General features: G+C 44.8%; 1 protein-coding gene across 8 annotated transcripts in view; it reads right to left on the bottom strand.

The window, feature by feature from the left end:
• The window catches only part of SLC12A7 (solute carrier family 12 member 7), a 745,935-nt gene that overhangs the window by 172,840 nt on the left and 549,104 nt on the right, over positions 1-23,991 (bottom strand). For all 8 annotated transcript variants that reach the window (XM_073587687.1, XM_073587689.1, XM_073587686.1 and 5 more), the window contains one exon: positions 9,600-9,707. In XM_073587687.1, coding sequence (XP_073443788.1) covers positions 9,600-9,707 — 108 coding nt within the window. The remainder of the gene's footprint in view (positions 1-9,599; positions 9,708-23,991) is intronic.

Genomic DNA, 23,991 nt, shown 5'->3' with positions numbered 1-23,991 from the left:
CTGTCTGCAGCAAGAAGATAAATGCAAAATGTAAAAGTACTTGACGTAGACTGCTGTATATGTATGTGGGGAGACAGCTAGAGACAATGAAGGATGGTAAAGTACTGGTTTTGGCCACTAGGGGGAGACCAAGGACAGCAGAAAAAGAAGACGGTGCAGTACTAAAGTTTGGCCAGAAGATGGAGGCAGGGAGTAGTGAGGAAAGGACCAACAACAGCTAATGCTTAAGAAACCGCAGAGTCATGGTGGGAGGAGTTACAGGAGCTCTAGAGGGGAATTCCCAGGGAGGGGAAGATAAGAAGGCAGAGAGAGAGTTCCAGAAGCCAGCCAGTCCAGGAGGAGGAGCTCAGGAGAAAGAGGAGACGAGAAGGGAGAGACGGACAGAGAAGAAGCTCCGGGAAGGACTGAGGAGAGAGACGGTCAGGGGGGTGGCCCGGACAGGAGAGCCGCAGGACAAAGAAAGCCCGGGGGTACCAGACGGACAGACTCGGAGAGAGGAAGCGCTGAGGCAGTGGGTCTAATGGCAGCCACAGTGAAAGAACCGCAAGTGACGTCACTGTAAGAGGAAAGAGAAGAAAAGTGAAAGGTACCCATTCCTGTGCGTAGAAACTGTTGTGCTGCTGTGTGGTGCTGTGGTCGTCGAGAGGACGGCCAAAAAAAGAGGACCTGTTGAACGCACATCGGTTTCTGTCTCCAGTCTGTTCGCGGAGAAAAAGGGACCACCCCCCAGTCGGCACACGTACCTACACATGGCAGTAATGTCATGCGTTGCCCTTCGTTTGCATGCCAATGTCAGCTGCCGGCTTTTGTGCTGACTACAGAAGAGGACACCGCGCATTGTGGATTTGAAGGAAGGGGAGTGGAATCGTTTGTTTTTTATCCACTAAACAAAAACACACAATGGGGGATATGTGTACCAGAATGGGCACAGGATGAGGGAAATATATACCAAGATGGGCCTAGGATGGGGAACATATATACCAGGATGGGCCCAGCAAGGTAGATATACATACAAGATTGAAGGCATATAAACCAATGAAAGTGAAAAAAATATATTTTTCCCACAAAAATGTATTTGCCCCAATTTTTTTTTCTTTTCACAAGGTTAGGAATATATGGACCCCAAAATTTATTGTGCAATTTCTCCTGAGTATGCAGATACCCCATATGTGGTCAAAATCTACTCTTGAGGCACAGTGCAAAGCTCAGAAGGGAAGAAGCGCCATATTGGAGTTCAGATTTTGCTGGACTAGTTTGAGGGAAGCACCCCTAGGTGCTATAACAGCGGGACCACTCATAAGTGACCATTTTACAAACTACACCTCTCAATGAATTAATTTAGGGGTGCAGTGATCATATACACTCACTGGCCACTTTATTAGGTACACCATGCTAGTAAGGGGTTGGACCCCCTTTTGCCTTCAGAACTGCCTCAATTCTTCGTGGCAGAGATTCAACAAGGTGCTGGAAGCATTCCTCAGAGATTTTGGACCATATTGACATGATGGCATCACACAGTTGGCGCAGATTTGTCGGCTGCACATCCCTGATGCGAATCTCCCGTTCCACCACATCCCAAAGATGCTCTATTGGATTGAGATCTGGTGACTGAGGAGGCCATTTGAGTACAGTGAACTCATTGTCATGTTCAAGAAACCAATCTGAGATGATTCGAGCTTTATGACATGGCGCATTATCCTGCTGAAAGTAGCCATCAGATGTTGGGTACATTGTGGTCATAAAGGGATGGACATGGTCAGCAACAATACTCAGGTAGGCTGTGGCGTTGCAACGATGCTCAATTGGTACCAAGGGGCCCAAAGAGTGCCAAGAAAAAATTCCCCACACCATGACACCACCACCACCAGCCTGAACCGTTGATACAAGGCAGGATGGATCCATGCTTTCATGTTGTTTACGCCAAATTCTGACCCTACCATCCGAATGTCGCAGCAGAAATCGAGACTCATCAGACCAGGCAACGTTTTTCCAATCTTCTACTGTCCAATTTCGATGAGCTTGTGCAAGTTGTAGCCTCAGTTTCCTGTTCTTAGCTGAGAGGAGTGGTACCCAGTGTGGTCTTCTGCTGCTGTAGCCCATCTGCCTCAAAGTTCGACGCACTGTGCGTTCAGAGATGCTCTTCTGCCTACCTTGGTTGTAACGGGTGGCAATTTGAGTCACTGTTGCCTTTCTATCAGCTCGAACCAGTCTGCCCATTCTCCTCTGACCTCTGGCATCAACAAGGCATTTCCGGCCACAGAACTGCCGCTCACTGGATTTTTTTTCTTTTTCGGACCATTCTCTGTAAACCCTAGAGATGGTTGTGCGTGAAAATCCCAGTAGATCAGCAGTTTCTGAAATACTCAGACCAGCCCTTCTGGCACCAACAATCATGCCACGTTCAAAGGCACTCAAATCACCTTTCTTCCCCATACTGATGCTCGGTTTGAACTGCAGGAGATTGTCTTGACCATGTCTACATGCCTAAATGCACTGAGTTGCCGCCATGTGATTGGCTGATTAGAAATTAAGTCTTAACACACAGTTGGACAGGTGTACCTAATAAAGTGGCCAGTGAGTGTAGACACCACATGTGCCTCACAGATTTTTATACTATTGGGCGCTGAAGAAAGAATAATTACATTTTTACCACTAAAATAATGTTTCAGCCCATAGTTTTTAATTTTTCTAAGTGCTAACAGGAAAAAATGGTTCTCAGCTTGTTGTAAAAATTTCTCCTGAGTGCGTCAATGCCCTGTATGTAAACAGGAAATACTTTTAAGGGACAGTGCAGAGTTCAGAAGATGTTATGGACTGACCTGGTTTGGAGTAGTGATATTGCAACCACTAGGGGAAGCACCGGTAAGTAGCATTGTCAGGGATACCCAGAGGTCATTATCAGGAGCAACAATGTTGTTGGAAGGAAATAGTAGGAATCGTAGTCCGGGAAGCCAGAGCTCATTATCAGGAGCAACAATGTCGTTTGAAGGAATAAGCAGAAATCATGGTCAGGGAAGTCAGAGGTCAATATCAGGAGCAGCAATGTCATTTGAATAAGCAGTAGGTGGAAAGAAGCTTGACTAGAGGCTGATAACGCAATAATAACGCAAGGAAGGAGAGCAAGGCCAGGTCTAAATAGGGTGTGCAATCAGGATGTGCCAATCAGGAACTCAGGGTGGAGACCCACAACATAGGTACAAGTATTTGGATTAGCACGGAACTGTCCAGCGAGCTGAATAACTCATAGGGAAGAGCTGCCGTCTGGTGCTGGGTTCGAATCCTGACAGAAAAGGATCACCACATTAAACTGCAGATTTTACTGTTATGGTTGCGGGTGCCATGACCCACAGGGAGAGCCTCTGAAGTCCCACAGCAGCATGCAGACTCCTTATAAAGAGCCCCTAAGTGCTAGAAGAGCAGAATTACCCCTCAAGTAACCCCATTTTGTGAATTATACCCCTATGGGAATTTATCTACAGATCTTGTGACAAATTTGAGTCCATGGGCGTTTTCCAGAAACAAGAAACAGTGGAAGTTGAGGAGTGAAAATTGTAAACTGTCATTGTAGAGACCAGTACGTTGTAGTGACCCGTACGTTGTAGTGCACGTACATTCTGCCCAGCTCATGCACCCATAAATTAGGCAGGCTCTCATTGCTACAGAAATTCCAAACATGTGAATGCTAAATGTGGTTTAGGCACACTGATGCTCAGAAGGGAGGGGGGTATTTAGACATAGGAGCACAATTTTCCGAATTTGTTTTGGTGCTATAGAGCTTTTCCAGAGACTTTGTACTACAAGTAACGTTGAAACCCCCTATATTTCCGATAACAGATGACGGACCCAAGTGGGGACTTGCTTTATTTATTGATTGAGTTGAAACTTTTATTCGGAACATTTTACATAACATTTGGAATCACATTATCCTGCTCTCTACTCTGAGCACTTATTTTGGGGTTTCCATCTAAATCTCCGATTAACATGATTACATGAAACTCCCGAATGATCCATTCACTATAATGAGGCAGCAGAGTTAGACTCTGTCAGGCCTCTGTTTAGTGACATCCTTTTCAGAAATGCACAAAAACTGTGGCCGACGGTACTTTTATGCACATCTAGAAAGGACGGACACCACCGGATCACAGGTCAGACAGAGTCCACAGTGCCTCCATCTGTCTCATTCAAGGGAATTTTCTGCTGGGGATTCTGTCTGAATCATGTATTTCAGAAATTAACATGAAAACCCTGGTGTATGTAGTAAATGTGAGCCAAGCTTTACTGCGATCTTTGGGAGGCAATTGAACAAAATAGCAGCAGGTGAAAAATTGGTTCTATTTATTTTTTAAGCAGTTTCTCATGCAGTATAAGTGATTAGACTACTTTTTTTTTCCGAGGGTTGGTGCAATTACGATAACACATTTATAACTTTATGTTTGGCTGCTGTCACACACTAAAAAATGGAAGTTTTTGCATCACCATATTTTGACAGTTCTAATTTTTCCATATTTTGGCTGACAGTCATGTGAGGGTTGCATTTTTGCGGGACGAGTTAACATTTTTATTGGCACCATTTTCGGGCCTAACCCTAGCCCAACCCTAATGGAAAAATGGAAATAAATACTTTTTTTTATTTTTATCTAGGGGGTTGATAAAAGGGGGTTTCATTTACTATTTTTTTATTTTGATGACTGTGATATGGTCTATCACAGTGATCAAAATGAACCAATAGGAAAAATTTCCTACTGTTGCCAGGTGTCGGCCGACAGATCTCGGTGTACGCACTGCGTATGCGCCCGCCGTTTTCTTCCTGTGAGAAGATGCTGGCGGCAGGCAATCCGGAGGTACCGAGGGAATCTGGGGACTTCATATCTCTCTTCTCTGATGTGTGATCACATCAGAGGAGAGAGAAATTATATGGGAAATCGGCTCTATTTTTTTTCCAAAATCATGTTTTATAGGGTCTTAGCTACTCCCAGTTGCCTATACCCTGGAGAAATTCCATCTCTGGGAAGCGCTATACACTTATTTCTCAGCGGCGTTAAAAAGCGGCGCTGAGGCATAAGTATCCTTAACTGCTGACGTTAAAAGGTGTATCGGCGGTCGCTAAGGGGTTAATGTCATTATGCGTGTGTTAAAATTGATCAGGCAGCTTTATTCTTCGGGTCAGTATGATTACAGTAATACCACATTTATATTGTTTTTTTTTTTTTTTTTTTATGTTTTGGCACTTTTACACAATAAAAACTACTACATAGAAAAAAAAATTATTTTTGCATCGGTTTATTCCGAGAGCTGCAACTTTTTTATTTTTCTGCTAACTGAGCTGCATGGCAGCTTGTGTTTTGCGGGACAAGATGAAGTTTTGAGAGATACAATTCTTGCTTACATTTGTCTTTGATCGCATTTTATTCCACTTTTTGTTCGGCGGTATGATTATAAAACATAGTTTTCTGCCTTTTTTTTACGGCGTTCTCTAAAGAAGTTAACTATTGGGACAGTTTTATAGGTTCGGTCGTTCCTAACGCGGACGTTCCAAATATGTGTACTCTTTTTGGTTCCATAAAAATATTTATTTATGGGCACTATATATATATATATATATATATATATATATATATATATATATATATATATATATATCTCGTATATACTCGAGTATAAGCCGACCCGAGTATAAGCCGACCCCCCTAATTTTGCCACAAAAAACTGGGAAAACTTATTGACTCGAGTATAAGCCTAGGGTGGGAAATGCTCCATAGATTATTCCCCCATAAGAAGCTCCATAGATTATTCCCCCATATACTGCCCCCATAAGAAGCTCCATAGATTGTTCCCCCATATGCTGCCCCCATTAGAAGCTCCATATTGTTCCCCCATATACTGCCCCCATTAGAAGCTCCATATTGTTCCCCCATATACTGCCCCCATTAGAAGCTCCATATTGTTCCCCCATATGCTGCCCCCATTAGAAGCTCCATATTGTTCCCCCATATACTGCCCCCATTAGAAGCTCCATATTGTTCCCCCATATGCTGCCCCCATTAGAAGCTCCATATTGTTCCCCCATATACTGCCCCCATTAGAAGCTCCATATTGTTCCCCCATATGCTGCCCCCATTAGAAGCTCCATATTGTACCCCCATATACTGCCCCCATTAGAAGCTCCATATTGTTCCCCCATATACTGCCCCCATTAGAAGCTCCTTAAGATTATTCCCCCATATGCTGCCGCTGCTGCAGCATGTAAAAATAAAAAAAATGACATACTCACCTCTCCGTCGCTGGGTGTCAGATTCTCACCTGTCCTGCGTCCATGGCTGCTCACCGCTATCTGCCACGTCATCAGTCAGTGACGTCCAGACTGCAGGGGGCGCGGCGCGCACTAATCACGTCACCGCGCCCTCTGCTGTCTCAAGTCACTGACCGATGACAGACAGCAGCAAGCAGCGATGGACACAGGACAGGTGAGTATCGCTACTATACTTACCCGTCCTGACGCTGTGTCTTGAGCCCCCAGCTTCTCCGCGCTCTCTTCCTGCCTTCAGCGGTCACGTGGTGCCGCTCATTAATATGCGCATATTCATGAGTTTTAATGAGCGGCACCACGTGACCGCTGAAGGCAGGAAGAGAGAGCACGGGGAGAAGCTGGGGGCTCAAGACACAGCGTCAGGACGGGTAAGTATGACCTGACACCCCCGCCCCCCTCCCCCTCTGACCCCCCCGGTGTATATGACTCGAATATAAGCCGAGAGGGGGACTTTGAGCCCAAAAAAACGGGCTGGAAATCTCGGCTTATATTCGAGTATATACGGTGTATATATATATATATATATATATATATATATATATATATATATATATATATATATATATATATATATATATATATTATACATATATATATTTTTTTTTTTACTTTGTCCCACTATGGGACTTTCACTTTTTGTAGTCTGATCGCTTATAAAACACAGAAATGCAGGAGCATTGCAATACTTTATAAGCAGTCACACATGATCTGAGCATGGTTTAACAAGATTGCTACCGCTGTTGACCCGGATGTCGTCAAGACAACATTAGGTCACCGTGGCAATGATCGGGTCCGAGCGGTGACGCCTATCAGAGGGCTGAGGGGGCTCCCTCCCTCTGCATGCCTGTTAAATGCTGCAATCAATATTGATCACAGTATTTAGCGGGTTAAAGTATTGGGAGTGATGCGGGCGTGTAGTGTGGTGACATCATCACTCTTATTTGTAGTGTTGTCCCATGCCGACACAGCCTCAACTAGAGGGTTATATCCAGTGTGAGGAGGCAATTCCGGTTATGTACAGCACTGCAAATTAAGTTTTGTACATTGCAGATTTATATACAGCCTTATACAAGCTTCATTCATGGGAAAATGTGGAGTCAGCGAAGTATCTCGGGAACTGCAGGATTTTAATCCATGACGTTGTAGTCTGTTACTAATGGTAATGTTTGGGATTGTGATCCCAGTTTTCTTCTGGTTACTGACCAGCTCCTCCTATGTAGTACTGGGCTGATTCCTGACCTTTCTCAGAATCATCCTTACCCCACAATGCTATATCTTGCATGGAGCCCCAGACAGAGGAAGTTTGACAGTCATTTTGTGTTTCTTCCATTTACTAATAATTGTACCAACAGTTGTTGCCGCCTCATCTAGCTGCTTGCCTATTGTCCTGTAGCCCATCCCAGCCTTGTGCAGGTGTACAATTTCATTGCAAGTCATTTTACTTACCTTTATTGTTGGGAATTCATTCATCCTCCTGCTCGATATTTGCTTGTATTCTCATTTTTTCTGTGTGTTGTCATCCCTTTTAAATTTTTAGACATGGTTCAATAAAATTTACATTTTTATATGAATTTATTGGAGGATTTTATCTTATGCAGGTTTTGTAGTTTTCACGATCCTCCCTATTCTGGTTTTGGGGCATTCTTTAATGTTGGTAAAAAGTCAAGGGGGTGAACACTTTTGCAAGCCTTTGTATTACATTTTATATATTTAATCCGAAAAGTAGGCAGTGTTTATAAATATACATTACAAAAGGGAACAAAATATAGTGTATACAAATCACAAAATAAAAAGGGATAACAGAAAAGTACTAAACCTGTGTCACAAAAATGGAGCAGATCTAAGTGTATAGATAGGGAAATGTTACCGAACCAAAGCAAACTGTGTCTTCCAGAACAGACAATGATTATAATTCAAAACTTGTATTTATCAGTTAAAACTCAAGCCCACATAGCTCTCCTTGATTACCTCAAATTGGGGCTGATCAATGTGATGCAGTTAGGTCCCCAAAAATTATGGCATTCCCGATTTTCAAGATATCTCCCCACTGGATGTCCCAGGTGGGAGATATTAATGCCATATTTCCTACATGATTTTAGCTTTCCATAGATACAAAACATGGGATATATATCGTTATCCATCTGTTTGATATTAATTTGGAGCGGATGCGGCGACCGCCCAGTGAGGAAAATAAATGCATTACTTTCGTCATGAGGAAAAAAATATGTTTCCCATAATTGTAGGACCCATGCCGTTCACAAAAATCAATATTCATTACTGTAATTCAGCTCCATAAAGTTTGCTATAATTCCTTTGAAGACCAAAACCGTTTTCTCTGGAGGTGATATATTTGTCGCTTCTCAGCCTCTTGTATACAGCGAACACAGAATTCATAGCTGTAGGCAGATAACCTACTTAAATTATCCGTTCACAGCAGAAAGTGAAAGCAAAAGAGGTCAGATGGCGTGCTAGCTTTTGTTCCTTTCCCAAGTTAAAATTAAGACATTAATCAATGTTTAATATAAAGGTGGAATGTCCTCTATCAAGAGATGGCTTTATGGATTGTGATCTTACCATTATACCTATGAAAATCCTAAAACTACAGGTTCTTATTAGGTGCACCTAGATAGCGTAGATTAGAATCAGGCCACGTGTTCACTGGCTAGTCAGGTGGGGAAGCTGAGCAGAGTGGATTGTGTTGGAGCTAGAGAGACAAGCCAGACTATCTCTCTCTGAGAAGAGACTGCATAGGCCATGTGCACCAAATTGCAATTATGACTGGTTGCTATAGATGATAGCAGTTTGTGTGGCCGAACTGAGACTAGGTCAGCCGTGTCTGATTAGCCAGGGTATGTATTGTTTAGTTAGCACATGGACAAGGCTAGGTTTTTTTGTTTATGGTTTTATTTTTGGTACTCTAGCTGCATTCAAAAGGCTCCGTTGTATTGTACAAGCACAGTGGATGGGTTTTATAGAAAAATCAAACCCATCGTGCTTCTATTTGACGTGGCGTAAAGACACCCATGGCGCGGGTATATGAGCAGCAGCATGTCTATTTCTGCTGCAGAGACGCTAGTCTCCGCAACAGAAATTTCCACAATAGAATGTTCCCTGTCACCAGAAGGAGGGAAAAAAAGTTTTTGAGCTTGAAGACTTTGAGTGTTCTTTTCACATCTATACAGGTATGCTATTCTTGAGTCCAGAAACAAACACTGAAATATCAAATCCCCAAAATATTTAAATTAGTTGCTGATAAAAGAAATGCATCATCCACAGGCTCAGATAAGCTTACCTCTCGTTCTCTTTCATTCTTAGATAGTTGCATCTGCTTAAGCATTTGTGATCTCTGTTCCATCATCAAAGTCTTCTCATATGTAAAGGCAGAAATGTCATTTTCAAACTACAAAAAAACAAAAAAAACAAAAAGATTTCTAAAAGGAAAATGATGATCGTGACCATGTATATTTGTGTATATTTGCATGTAAGGCATAATCATACAGTGGAATTAGTTACCCATAACCACTACTGCGGAAGTGAACAAATCCCAAAAGTTTTGTACACATTCCATAACATTTTACTTTTCAATATACAGTATAGCAATAGAACCACATAAGTGGCCAAAATGACTACGTTAAATAGCAAATAAACAATACAGTAATTTGTATTGTGAATTAAACTGTCATATGATGGTGGTTTTAGATTTTTATTTTAAGGAACTCTGTCATACGCAAAACCCTAAAAAAAAAAAAAAAAAAAAAAAAAAAAAAAAAAAAAAAAAATCACACCTGTGGTTTTGTTGTTGTAAAGGGAAAAAAATATTTTGTATGCAAATGAGAGGACTTTCAATTGCTCAATTTGCATATTGCGCACTTTGTCACATCTTGATTGAGTGCCACCTGAACCCGATCAGCTACTCTGCAACTTCACACGGACACTGCAGCCATGTTCAAATAGTTTCATTGTGGGCTCTCATCGTTGGCCCCTGCCTGCTGTACAATAAAGAGCAGCAACTACAGTCGGTGATGAAAAGTCGCACTGACAGTTTGGTGCTGTGGCTGGGCTCCTGCAGAGTCTCTTTAGAGCAGCAGAACTAATGATTGCGTTCAAGCAGCTTTTGCTTGAGTGATGTTAATCAAGATAAGGCAAAGTGCTCAGTATGTACACTGAGGCAATGTAATGGAGCACTGAGCCGTTGGCCACAGATACTGCCACACTAAGCGATATCGCTAGCAATATCGCTATAACTTGTGACGTTATAGCGATATTGCTAGCGATATCGCTGTGTCTGATACTTATCTACGACCGGCTCCCCCGCTGGTTATCGCTGATCACGCGAGGACGTCCAGGACCGCTTCTCGTCGTCAGCTTGTTGCGGCGCTTCCTGTGGAGAGACGAGCGACGAGCGTGGAGCCGGGCAGGAGGACGCAGGATCGCCTAGTGTGACAGGTAAGTAGCGACCCCCGTCCCCAGCGATGTCGCTGGTGAGATCTGCCTGCGTGGAAGCTCACTAGCGACCACTTAGCGATGTACCAGTGATCCTGACCGCGTCATATCGCTGGTCGGGATCGCTGGTACATCGCTAAGTGTGACAGTACCTCACACCAAGGGTGCACCAAAGCTCTCTAATTTGCGATATAAAATATATATTTTTTTTATGGCAACTAAATCACTAAAAGCTATATTTACATGGATTAACTGTATAGGAGCCAACCAATCTCTTACATGTTTAATTGGTTTAATTAGTGTTTTGAGGAGTGACAGACTTCCTTTAATGATCGATTAGTGTTCACATTCTTGATGTTCTAGATTAATTGGAGAATTACTTTATAGTCGTCTGTGTTTTAAACACAGTGCCACAATTTAGAGCACTATGTAAAGCGTGTATCGCACCACTCCAGCATTTTCCCTGCTATTTTATTGCTGGAGTGGTGCTTTAAATCTAAGGCCCCAGCAGTTTGTCTCATATTTAGCTGCTGTGGTCTTCCTCTTCTATCAACACTGCTCCCATCAGTCTGCGGCAGTTTGTAACCAGTGTTTGATGGAGCCAGCCGCAAGTCATTATTCATTGTAAGGCCTGTTTCACACTTCCGTTTTTGACCATCAGTCAAAATCCGCCGTTTTTGCAAAAAAAACGGATCCGCCAGAAAAAAAAAAAATCTCTCACTCGGGCAGCGGTTCCTTTAAAATTCTTCATTTCGGCGGATCCGTCAAAAAACGGTCCGGTGGCATCCGTTCACATCAGTTAACAACGGATCCGCTTTCCGCCATTTTGGTGGATTTTAACTGACACAAAAAAACGGAAGTGTGAAACAGGCCTAAATCTGTGAGAGCCTCGTTCTGGCTCTCAGACTTGCATTGACAGCTTGTGACGTAACTGCTGACTTCTGGCCAGTCAGAAGCTGTGGTCACAAGATAGAGCTGCAGGACTGGAGCAGAGTTGAACAGAGGTGAAGACGCCGGAGGGTGAGCATAGAACCAGGAACAGGGACCGTAAATTAGAGTCACAAGATAGAGCTGTAGGACTGGAGCAGAGTTTAACAGAGGTGAAGACGCCGTAGGGTGAGCATAGGACCAGGGACAGGGATCGTAAATTAGATGCACCACTGCACTGCTGAAAACAAAACAAAAAAAATGGTGGAGTGGTGCTATAAAAGAAATGTCATCATTGCACTGATCACCTTCAACTCAACTCCTAGAAATTTTTGCAGTTCGGGCAATAGTTACATCTGTAAGGTTCTAAAAACAGTACAGTTTTCTTTATGGTTTGGTAGGGTGCTCCATTCAAATAAAACCAGTAGGGGTGATTTTCTAAACTACAGTGGGTACGGAAAGTATTAAGACCCTTTCACATTTTTCACTCTTTGTTTCATTGCAGCCATTTGGTAAATTCAAAAAAGTTCATTTTTTTCCTTATTCATGTACACTCTGCACCCCATCTTCACTGAAACACCCCCCCCCTCAGGAATGTAGAAATACCACATACGGTCCATTTCCTTGTGATCCTTGATTTGTAAAGGCACACACCTGTCTATATAAGACCTAACAGCTCACAGTGCATGTCAGACCAAATGAGAACTATGAGGTCAAAGGAACTGGCCAAGGAGCTCAGAGACAGAATTGTGGCAAGGCACAGATCTGGCCAAGGTTACAAAATAAAATTCTGCAATACTCAAGGTTCCTAAGAACACAGTGGCCTCTATAATCCTTAAATGGAAGAAGTTTGGGACCACCAGCCAAAGTGAGCAATCGTGGGAGAAGAGCCTTGGTGAGAGAGGTAAAGAAGAACCTCAAGATCACTGCAGCCCTCCACCAGTTAGGCCTTTATGGCAGAGTGTCCCAACAGAAGCCTCTCCTCAGTGCAAAAACATGCTAAACACAAGCCGCGGAGACACCATTACATGTTTCAACACAAGCAATGACTTGCCAGGTCTTTCCCCGGGAAGGAACAACCATGGGAAGGGCAGTATCCAATGAAGGAAACCACCTATGCCAAAACATGGTATCCATCCACAGACAGCTTCAGTTGGTTACAGAGCATTGAGAGGACATCCTGGTTAGTTACATGTTAATCCAACACCACATCACACAAACGCACCCTACTAATCGTGCACACCCATACGGTGAAAAAAGTGGGGGGAATATATGGGTGCTGTCATGGGTTCCGGAAAAACCAGCTACCGGTAAGTAACCATTGTAGTTTTCCCTTCACCTATGACAGCACACCTGAGAGATTTTTGGAGACTTCAAAACACCTTAGGGAGGGACCACCGCTTGCAGCACCCTTCTACCAAAGGTTAAGTCAGCAGAGGAGGATAGATTTAATCTATAGTGCTTAAAGAAGGTTGAAGTTGAGGCCCAGGTAGCGACCTTACAAATTTGTTCAATCGATACCTCCGCCTTTTCAGCCCAGGAGCTCGCCACGGCTCTGGTGGAAAGAGCCTTGATGCCGTCAGGAATCGGAACAACACTAGCTGAGTAGGCTACACTAATGGCCTCCCTTATCCATCTGGCAATAGTCCCTTTTGAAACCCCATAGCCCTTCCTGGCACCCTGAAAGGCTACGAATAAGGACTGGGACCTCCTCCACTGGCTAGTGACAGATATGTATTCTAACAGGGCTCTCTTAACGTCCAAACTATGGAATTTTTCCTCCCCTGAATTCTTTGGATTATCGCAGAAGGATGGGAGGATAATCTCCTGACCTCGATGGAAATGTTATGCTACCTTAGGCAGATAAGCGGGGTCTGTTCTTAATATCACCCTGTCCTGAAAAACTTGTGTAGAGGGTGGATTTACCGAGAGAGCCTGCAAGTCGCCTATTCTACGGGCCGAGGTAAGGGCCACTAAAATGATCGTCTTTAGGGTGAGATATTTTATGGGTAGCTGATGTAAAGGCTCGTATGGTTCTTTTGCAAGGGCCTCTAGTACCAGGTTTAAATCCCATGAGGCTATTCTACTTTAGGTATTGGGATAGGCCTAGCCCTATGGCAGGATTTGATAAATCTGGCTACCCATCTATTTGCTGCCAAGTTGCAGTTATAGAGCGCTCCCAGCGCAGATACCTGAACTCTAAGAGTGTTTACCGCTAAGCCCAGCTGCAATACTGATTGTGAAAACTCCAAGATGGCACTAATCGGGGGTTCTTGTCCTAACGGCTTACCTAGGAACTGCAGGAATTTATTCCATGTTCTACCGTAGATATTGGTGGTCACTGGTTTCCTACTATTTAGCAGGGTGGCCACCAACCCGGGAGAGAACCTTCTATCCATTAAAAGCAACCTTTCAAATTCCACGCCGTCAGATGGAATCCTTCGACCTGAGCGTGGAATATTGGGCCTTGAGCTAGTAGGTCCGGGATTTCTGTCAGAACCCATGGATCGGAGAGGGACATCATTCGTAGCAGAGCAAACCAGGGCCTTTTTGGCCAAAATGGGGCTATTAGAATCACCCTGGCTTGATCGTTCCTGATCCTCTTGACAACTGTTGGGATGAGAGCCACTGGGGGGAACGCATAGGCTAGCCTTAAGTCCCACGGAATCTCCACTGCCCATGGTTTTTCCCTCGGGTTTAGTGAGCAAAACCTCTCTGTTTGCCTGTTGTACTTGTTGGCAAAGAGGTCTATCTCTGGTTTCCCTCAAAGCTGTGTTATTTTTTGAAAAACGGACCCATTTAGAGCCCATTCCCCTTGCCTCAGAGTATTGCGGCTCAGGAAATCGGCCTCTATGTTTTCTGCCCCTTCTTATGTGCAAGGCTGTTAAGGAGTGTAGGTGTTGCTCCGCTCTGCCAAGAATGTCGCCCGCTGCCTTTTTTAGGGAGTGTGATCTTGTCCCCCCTTGGTGGTTGATGTAAGTCACCGTTACTTTGTTGTCCGACATGATGCGGACATTGTGACCCCTGAGTAGGGGAATGAAGTGGCTTAGGGCTTTGTTCACTGCCCACAGTTCTCTCAGGTTGGAAGATGCCCCCATTTCTTGAGGCCTCCAGGAACCCTGGGCTACATAACCCCTTAGGTGTGCCCCCCACCCCGAGGAGCTTGCGTCTGTTAGTATTACGTCGGTCGTCTGTTTGTCCCAAGGCATTCCCGAAGCCAAGTTTGTACTGTCCAGCCACCAGTTGAGAGAGTCCCTGGTCTCTAAAGAAAGGTCCAGTCTTCCTTCTAAACGTCCTCTCAGCGATCTTTGTGCTGATATTATCTCCCCCTGGAGCTGTCAGGTGTGAAATTGAGCCCACTTGACCGCCAGAATACAGGCCGTCAGGGTACCCAGTAGAGACATCGCGTTTCTCAATGTCATATGAGGTTGGTTTCGGGCAGCCAGAGTCATGTTCTGTACCTTCTCTATTTTGGTATCCGGACGCAGACACGCCTGCTGTTCTGAATCCAGGATAAATCCCAGGAAGGTCTGTTTATTTAGGGGCTGTAGTTTGATTTTTTGAAATTTATTATCCACCCTACTTCCTGTAAGGTATCTGTCATCCAGCTCACCTGTGCCGTGCAGTGGTCCTCTGAGCTGCCTAAGGAAATCGTTCAAGTAGGGTATTATGACCGTATCGTGAATCCGGAGGAAGGCTGTTACCTCCGCTATGACCTTGGTAAAAACCCTCGGAGCTATAGATATGCCAAATGGAAGAGCTCTGAATTGGAAATGCCTGAGTATGCCCTGGATATAAAGAGCCACTCTGAAGTATTTCTGGTAACCTGGATGGACAGGGATGTGATAATATGCATCCTTCAAATCGACTACGGCCATAAAACAATCTTGATGTAGCAGCTTTATGGCCGTAGCCACCGAATCCATCTTGAAGGTTTGATTCCTTATCCACCGATTGAGACCTCTGAGGTTTATGATAGTCCTGAACAATTGATCTGGCTTTTTTATCAGAAAAAGTGGGGAATAGAATCCCCTTCCTTCCTGTGTGTTTGGGACTTCGGAAAGAACCTGCCAATCTCCCCCCCACCGGAATGCTCGCGTCATTGTGGAGATTTCTTTGAAGTGGAGGTGCCTCCACCAAACATAAATCCCGACTCATTTTTCCTTTTATCTTCCCATCTTCTATCGGCCGGAGGGCGACCCCTATTGAATCTTCCTCTCCGAAAGGGCTGTCTCCTCTGATCTGTCGGGAACCTGGGGAAGCCTTTCTTCCTATCGCTTACCTTCTCCAGGATATCATCCAAGTTCTTCTCGAATAACAATCGACCATCACAGGGAAGAGAGCACAGTTTAGCTTTCGACTGCAGGTCACCTGGACAGCCTTTAAGCCACAACGCGCGTCTGGCGGCATTTGATAACCCCGCCGCCCTAGCTGTTAACCTCATAGAGTCCGCCGAGGTGTCTGCTAAAAAAGCTGCTGCCCCATGCAGGAGATACATATCTGCCAATATCTTTTCTCTTGGGAATTTTGCCGCTAGCCTCTCTTCTCACTGCTGCAGCCAAATCATCAGGGAATGCACCGTGCAGGTGCCTGCTATTGCCGGCTTTAATCCCCCCGCTGTTGCTTCCCATGCATGCCTTAAATAGGAATCAGCTTTCTTGTCTAGCGGGTCCCTAAGAACCCCTGAGTCTTCCAGAGGCAGGGCCGATTTTTTGGAGGATCTGGACACCGCTGCGTCGATCTTTGGGACTTTGTCCCATATTTCCGCATCTTTGTGCTCAAAGGGGTATTGTCTCTTAGAGGCGGAGGGAAGACCCCTGATCTCTTGGGTTTCCTCCATTCTCTCTCAATAAGCGCTTGGATCTTTTCATTTACTGGAAAGGTCTGCTTTTTTCTTTCTTGAAGTCCCTCAAACATGACGTCCTCTAGGGATTTAGTCTCTTTTTCTTCCTGTAGGCTCATTGTTGTTCTAATGGCCCTTAGGAGAGCATCCGTGTCTTCAACAGGAAAACATGGCTTACCCCCCGTGTCACTGTCTGGGGAGGATGGCTGTTCGGTCTGAGATGAGGCCGAAGAGGAGTCCGAGGGAGAACTAGGGGGATTCTTTTTACCTTTCCTCCCGTCCTTCAACAAGGTCTTAATTGAACCCTCCATTTCTGACCTGAGGGCCGATATAAGATTAGCTGCGAAACTAGGCAACTGGCGCAGAGGTCTTTCTGCCAGTCTCTTGCTAGGGGAGTTTTACATATAGCACAGTCTCTATTATTCTTCTTACTTCACGATTTTTTAGGTTTTTCCTACGGGGCAAACATACAACAGGGAACCCCTATTAACATAATACTAGCATTCACGAAGATCACTCACCACCTGTAATCAAGGGTACTGGACTCGGAGGTTGTGTCGGAGCACGTGACCTGTGCTCTTTGGACCTTGAGGAGTCCCCCGACCTGCGGCTGGGGCGACTGCTGCTTGAATGGCTTCCATGTTTGCGGCCAGAGGGCTGTGAGGGAGGCAGAGACAATGAACGCTCCTGTTCTGACTCCATCTTGCACCGCCTGTCATGCTGCTTGTTCCTCATTTTAATATGCTGCGCCTCCATCCTGGTGGGTGTCTCCTCCCCTCCCCCCTGCGACCGCCGGCCGACCGCTTCAGAAAGCCGGCCGGCGTCGCACTTGGCGCCCTGACACAGTCGCCCTTTGCTGACATCAGCCGGCGCACCCATGATCCTTTGCGCCGCTGACGTCAGTGGCCAGAAGGCGCCCGCAGCTCTCCCCTGCTAACTGATGAGGAACCACCGGGATCTCCGCCTGTGCCCACACGAACCCGGAGCCTGAGGGGTCACCGGGGACTGTGCCTCCAGCACCCGACGGCCAGAAAAACAGGTGAGACCCCTGTTCTTCCCGCGCCAGGACGGGCCTGGGATCATTTTTTTTTTTCCTTCTTTTTTTCCTTTCGCCATGGTAGGCACCGCCACAGTGGGATTCTTTCCAGGACAGGAACTCAACTGAAGCGGGGGAGAGGTGCCGCCCCTTATATCTCAGTAGGTTCCTGTCCTGGCGGGGCGGATCCCTCTCTCAGGTGTGCTGTCATGGGTGAAGGGAAAAAATTAAATTTTTACCACTAAAATGTTGTTTTAGCCTCAATTTTTTTTTTCTTTTTTAAGGGCTAATAATTTTTTTTTTACAACAAACTGAAGTCCATTTTTTCCTGAGTGTGCCATTACCCTACATGTAATTGGTTAATATTTTTCAGGCACAGTGCAAAGCTCAGAAGGCAAGGAGCGCCAGATTTTACTGTTAAGGTTTAGAGCTGCCCTGACCCACTGGGAGAGTCCATGATCTGCCAGAACAGCAGAACCCCCACAGTTTTGCCTGGCTGGTTATAGAAAATACAGTGGAACCCACGCTGTTTTTTTCATTTATCTATTTATAGCGCAGGAGGCAGCTGATGAATACCCCCATCAGCCGCTCCTGTTGTCACTGTTATTAGCAGCAGCAGGGGTAGGCTGATGGGAGTAATAGTCCCATCAGCCACCGCCTGCTATCTCTTATATCACTTAAATGTAAATCATCAATCTCCCCTGCTCGCGCCGATTGCCAGCAGAGCAAGGGAGAATGATGAGAGCTGTGTTCAGCACCCAGTGCCGGGGAACAGCGCTTACTGTAATGCTTCTTCCCTGGCACCCGTCCGTGTGGTACTGATGAGGCACACGGTTGCCACACATATTACAAACACGGACACTGACATCTCCTGTACCGGAAATATCAGGATGTGTGAAAGAGGCCGTGACTGCAGTGCACTCTTGCTGCTACCGCTGGAAACACAGCTCCTCTTGCTGCTGCTGCTTGAACTGCAGCTCCTGCTGCTTGAAATGCAGCTCCTGCTTAATGAGGATCAGCTATTTCAAAAGCTCCTCCATTTTCCCAACAGGCTTGCTCACCGACATGCAGCTTGCTTTGGGGTATGCCTCAATTCACACTGCCCGAATTCTCTAAACATATGTAGTGCAGCAGTATTTACACTGAGCAGTGATGAGACAGTGACCCAGCAAAGTTCAAAACAAAAAAGTCTCTTTAACCCCTTCACGACCTTCGCCATACTAGGACTGCTCTGCGAAAACTGCATTTCTACCCCGAGCATTACTAGTATGGTGGCACAATCATATGGCACTCACGCTGAATGCCGCGGCGATCGCGTGCGGGTGTCAAATTTATGACAGCCGATACTCAGCAGCAGTGCCCACGATCGGTGCTAGCACTGACCACGGGAATTTATCCTCTCTGATACCGCTGTCAGTAGTGACAGCGGCATAGAGAAGCATCGCGCAGGAAGAGGGCTCCCTGCGCACTCCCACCATAACATCACAATGTGATTGCACTGTTATGGTGGTCTCCACAGAGACCCCTGGCTCCAAGATGGCCGTAGGGTTCTGGGTTCCTGAGGTAGGGGTGGCTTGTGAGCGCCTGCTGAGAACAGGTGCTGATGGCTCCTTCCCTGCCTGTCAGATGGCTGATCTGATACAGTGCTGTGCAGTGTCAGATCAGCGATCTGACATTACACAGTGATGTCCCATACTGGGACAATGTAAAAAAAAAAGTTACAAAAAAATATAAAGTGTAAAAATATTTTAAAAAAAAAAAAATCAATAAAGAAAAAAAATATATATTTTTCCAATAAATACATGTAAATAAAAAAACAACAAAAATACACATATTTGGTTTTGCCATGTACGTATTGACCTGCTCTATGAAACTGTCTCTATAGTTAACTCCTTCAGTGAACACTGTAAAAAAAATAAAAAAAAGGCAAAAAACAAAGCTGATTTATCATACTGCCAAACAAAAAGTGCAGTAAAACGAGAACAAAAAGACGAATGTAAATAAAAGTAGTACTGCTGAAAACGTCATCTTGTCCCGCAAAAATCAAGCTGCCATATGGCTCCATCACCATAAAAATAAAAGTTATAGCTCTCAGAATAAAGCGATGCAAAAATAATTATTTTTTCTATAAAATAGTTTTTATTGTGTAAAAGTGCCAAAAAAAAAAATAATAAAAAAAAAAAATTATATATATATATATATATATATATATATATATATATATATATATATATATATATATATATATATATATATATATATAAAAAACAAAAAAACTATAAATGAGGTATCGCTGACCCGAAGAATAGAACTGTCTTACCAATTTTACCACACGCGGAATGGTATTTAAAAAGAAAAAAAAAAAAAGCAATTCTTAAATTGCAGGGTTTTGTTCATTCGGTCTCCCAAAAATCGGAATAGAAAGCGATCAACAATTGTCATGTGCCCGAAAATCATACCTATAGAAATGTCAGCTCGTACCCCAAAAAACAAGCTTTCACAAGACTCTGTAGGCCGAAATATTAAAAAAAAATTATAGCTCTCAAAATATGGTTATGCAAAAACTAGTTTTCTCAATAAAAAGTGTGACAGCAACCAAACATAAAAACCCATTATAAATGTTGTATCGCTGTAACCGCACCGACCCGAACAATAAAGTCGCCTGATTACTTATACTGCACGAGGAACGGCATAAAAAATAAATAAAACCAATTATTAATAATAATAATCTTTATTTATATAGCACCAACATATTCCGCAGCGCTTTACAGTTTAACAGTTTCAAAACACAAGTCATAAGTAACAACGTTAACAATACAATACTTAAACCAAAATAAGACAACCCTGCTCGTGAGAGCTTACAATCTACAATGAGGTGGGGGAGATACAAAGTACAGGTGTGTATTTACAATGATGGTCCAGCCAACTTGAAGGAGTGAGGGATAGATGGAGATAGTGAATGGGCTACACACGCACACTTACGCATAAAATGACTTTGATTAGTTAACGTGATAGGCCGCTCTGAACAAATGCATTTTCCAGGGAGCACCTAAAACTGTGCAAATTGTGGATAGTCCTAATTTCTTGGGGTAGAGCATTCCAGAGGATTGGCACAGCACAGAAGAAGTCTTGGAGTCGGGAGTGGGAGGTGTGAATTAGTGCAGAGGTTAGTCGAAAGTCGTTTGCAGAGCGCAGTGGTCGGTTAGGCCGATAGACAGAAATGAGGGAGGATATGTAGGGGGGTGCCGCACTGTGGAGAGCTTTGTGGGTGAGAACATGTACTTTGAATTGGATCCTATAATGAATGGGCAGCCAGTGTAACAATTGGTGAAGAGCGGACGCGTCTGAGTACCGATTAGCTAGATGGATGACCCTGGCTGCTGCATTAAGTATGGACTGGAGAGAGGAAAGTCGAGTAACGGGGAGGCCAATTAATAGAGCATTGCAGTAGTCCAGGCGGGAGTGGATCAATGTGACAGTGAGGGTTTTTGTTGTTTCCATGGCGAGAAAAGGGCGGATTCTGGAAATGTTCTTTAGGTGTAAGTGGCAAGAGCAGGCAAGAGATTGTATATGGGATGTGAAGGAGAGATTGGTGTCAAACACAATACTCAGACAGCGTGTCTACTGCCGGGGTGTTATGTTGCCACCGAAGGAGAGAGAAATATCAGATTTGGGGAGGTTAGTAGAAGGCGGGAGCAGAAGTAGTTCAGTTTTTGTGAGGTTAAGTTTCAGATACAGAGCGGGTATGATGTTGGAGACTGGCTGCGGACAGACAGTCACTGGCGTTCTGTAGTACCGCAGGGGTAAGGTCTGGGGATGACGTGTATAGTTGTGTGTCATCAGTATAAAGATGGTAGTGAAAGCCAAATCTGCTGATGGTCTGTCCAATTGGGGCCGAGTAGAGAGAGAAGAGAAGGGGGCCAAAGACTGAGCCCTGAGGTACCCCGACAGCGAGAGGAAGAGGAGATGACGTAGAGCCAGCGAATAAAACATTGAAGGAGTGGTCAGAAAGATAGGAAGAGAACCAGGAGAGAGCGGTGTCCTTACTGTCTAGTGACTGGAGCCTAGAGAGTAGGAGACAGTGGTCAACAGTGTCAAAAGCTGCAGAAAGGTTGAGAAGAATGAGCAGAGAGTGGTCACCGTTACATTTTGCTGTTAGAAGGTCATTGGTCACTTTGATGAGTGCAGTTTCACTCGAATGTAGGGGGTGGAAACCAGCCTGTTAAGGGTCTAGGAGGGAGTGAGTGGAGAGGTAACAGGTAAGGCGGGAGTAGACTAGGCGCTCCAAAAGTTTAGAGATGAAAGGGAGATTGGAGACTGGTCTGTAGTTGCTTGTGCAGGATGGGTCGAGAGCGGGTTTCTTTAGTAATGGAGTAACGATAAGAGTGTTTGAAGGAGGATGGGAAAATGCCCGAGGAGAGGGAGAAATTAAAAATTGTAGTCAGGTGAGTTGTGATGACTGGAGAGAGAGACTGGAGGAGATGTGAGGGAATGGGGTCTGTAGTGCATGTAGTCGGACGAGAAGAGAGTAGTCTGGAGACGACTTCTTCTGTGATGGAATCAAATATGGAAAGTGAGCCAGGGGAAATGCAGGGAGGGATGGGAGTCACAGCATCTGGTGGTTGGGAGTGAATTTCCTGACGGATATTATCTATTTTCTCTAAAGTGGGAGGCCTGGTCATCCGCACAAATGTCTGTGATGGGGGCTTGTGGTTTTGGCCTGAGGATGGAGTGAAAGGTGTCAAAAAGTTTTTTGGGGTTGTTGGCTAGTGAGGAGATCACGGTGGTGAAGTAGGTCTGTTTGGCGAGGTGAAGGGTCGCGTTATAGGTTCTTAACATAAATTTGAAGTGGATGAAGTCTTCTGGTGTGTGGATTTTTCTTCATGGGCGTTCAGCACTCCTAGAGCATCACTGGAGAAGTCAAGTTTGCGATGTGAGCTAGGGCTGTTTTACTGTGTTTGGAGGTTCTGAGGGTGAGGGGTGCTACTTGGTCAAGGGTGCTTCTAAGAGTGTCATTGTAGTGATGAACAGCCAGATCAGGACAGGAAAAAGAGGAGATTGTGGACAGGGAAGATTGTAGGGCGTGAAAGTGTCTGAGGGTTAATGGTTTGTAGATTTCTCAATGTGTGATAGGTAGGAGTGTGCTGTGGTGGGCGAGGATTTATGAGCATGAAGGAGAGAATGTTGTGATCAGAGAGGGGAAGCGGTGAGTTATTTAGGTAGGAGATTGAGAAGAGCTGAACAAAGACCAGGTCAAGGTGTTACCGTCTTTGTGTGTCTCAGAGGTTGAGAGCTGTGAGAGGCCAAGAGAGGTGGTTAGTGATAGAAGCTGGGATGCAGATGTGGAAGTGGAGCTGTTAATGGGTATGTTGAAGTATCTCAGGGTAAGGGTTGTTAGTTCTGAGGCCATGAAGTGCGGCAGCCAGGCTGAGAAGTGGTCAAGGAAGTGTGTGGGTGAGCCTGGGGGCCGGTATATGATAGCTAAGGGAGGGGACGGAAGTGCCTGATTGCTTGGACCTCAAAAGAAGGGAATGAGAGTGATGGAACTGGGGGGATGACCTGGAAAGTACATAGTGGGGACAGGAGTATGCCGACTCCACCACCAAGTCTGTTTGCAGGTCTTGGGGAATGGGTGAATTGTAAGCCACATGGGAAATGGCTGCGGGGGAGACAGTGTCAGAGTCCTGAATCCAGGATTCAGTGAGGGCCCACAGATTCAGAGAGTTGTTCAGAAAGTAATTGTGCAGTAAAGGAAGTTTGTTACATACACACCATGGATTCCACAGGGCACAATTAAATGAAGGAGATGTGGGAGTGCAAGTAATATTAATAAGATTATTATGGTTTTGATATGAGGTAGGGTAGGGGTTGAGGTTGGGGGATGGTGGACAAGGGGTGGGGGAGATGTCTCCTGAAATCAGTAGGAGTAGGAACATAAAAAGCAAGTACGACATTTTTTGTGCAATGTGTTTGGGCAAAATGGGCTGAGGTTTTTCAGGAAGATGAGAAGTGCATGGGAGAGGGAAGTATAGAGGGACTGATGTGTATGAGTCGTGATGGAGCGGGGATGGGACGGTGAATGTGGATGGCAACGGAACACAGGAGGATAGAAATAAAGCACATGGTTAAAATAGAGAGCAAAGTGTGAATTACCTGACTCCTGCCCTGACTAACTGTCTTTTGCTGGATGCTTAGCTAATGCGATGCTTTGCTATATGCGTGCGACCCCTCACATGTGTGTTCCCCTTAGAATGAATCTAAATTTATACACCCCAATACAGGGACAGGAGAGAGGGATTGTGGGAGCTGCTTAGTTATAAATTAGCAACAGCTGCTCAACACATCCTGGTGTGCAAGAGATGATCAAAGATGCAGTCCTGATTCCAACTCTATGCTACAGCACCTCTCCTGAGATAACATCTACAAAGTTCCCCC

Source organism: Dendrobates tinctorius, unplaced genomic scaffold, assembly GCF_039654945.1.
Source record: "Dendrobates tinctorius isolate UK_male_01 unplaced genomic scaffold, ASM3965494v1 ptg000102l, whole genome shotgun sequence".
Classification (NCBI taxonomy): domain Eukaryota; kingdom Metazoa; phylum Chordata; class Amphibia; order Anura; family Dendrobatidae; genus Dendrobates; species Dendrobates tinctorius.
Note: the sequence above shows the minus strand (reverse complement) of the source record. Positions and strands in the feature narration are given on the sequence as shown.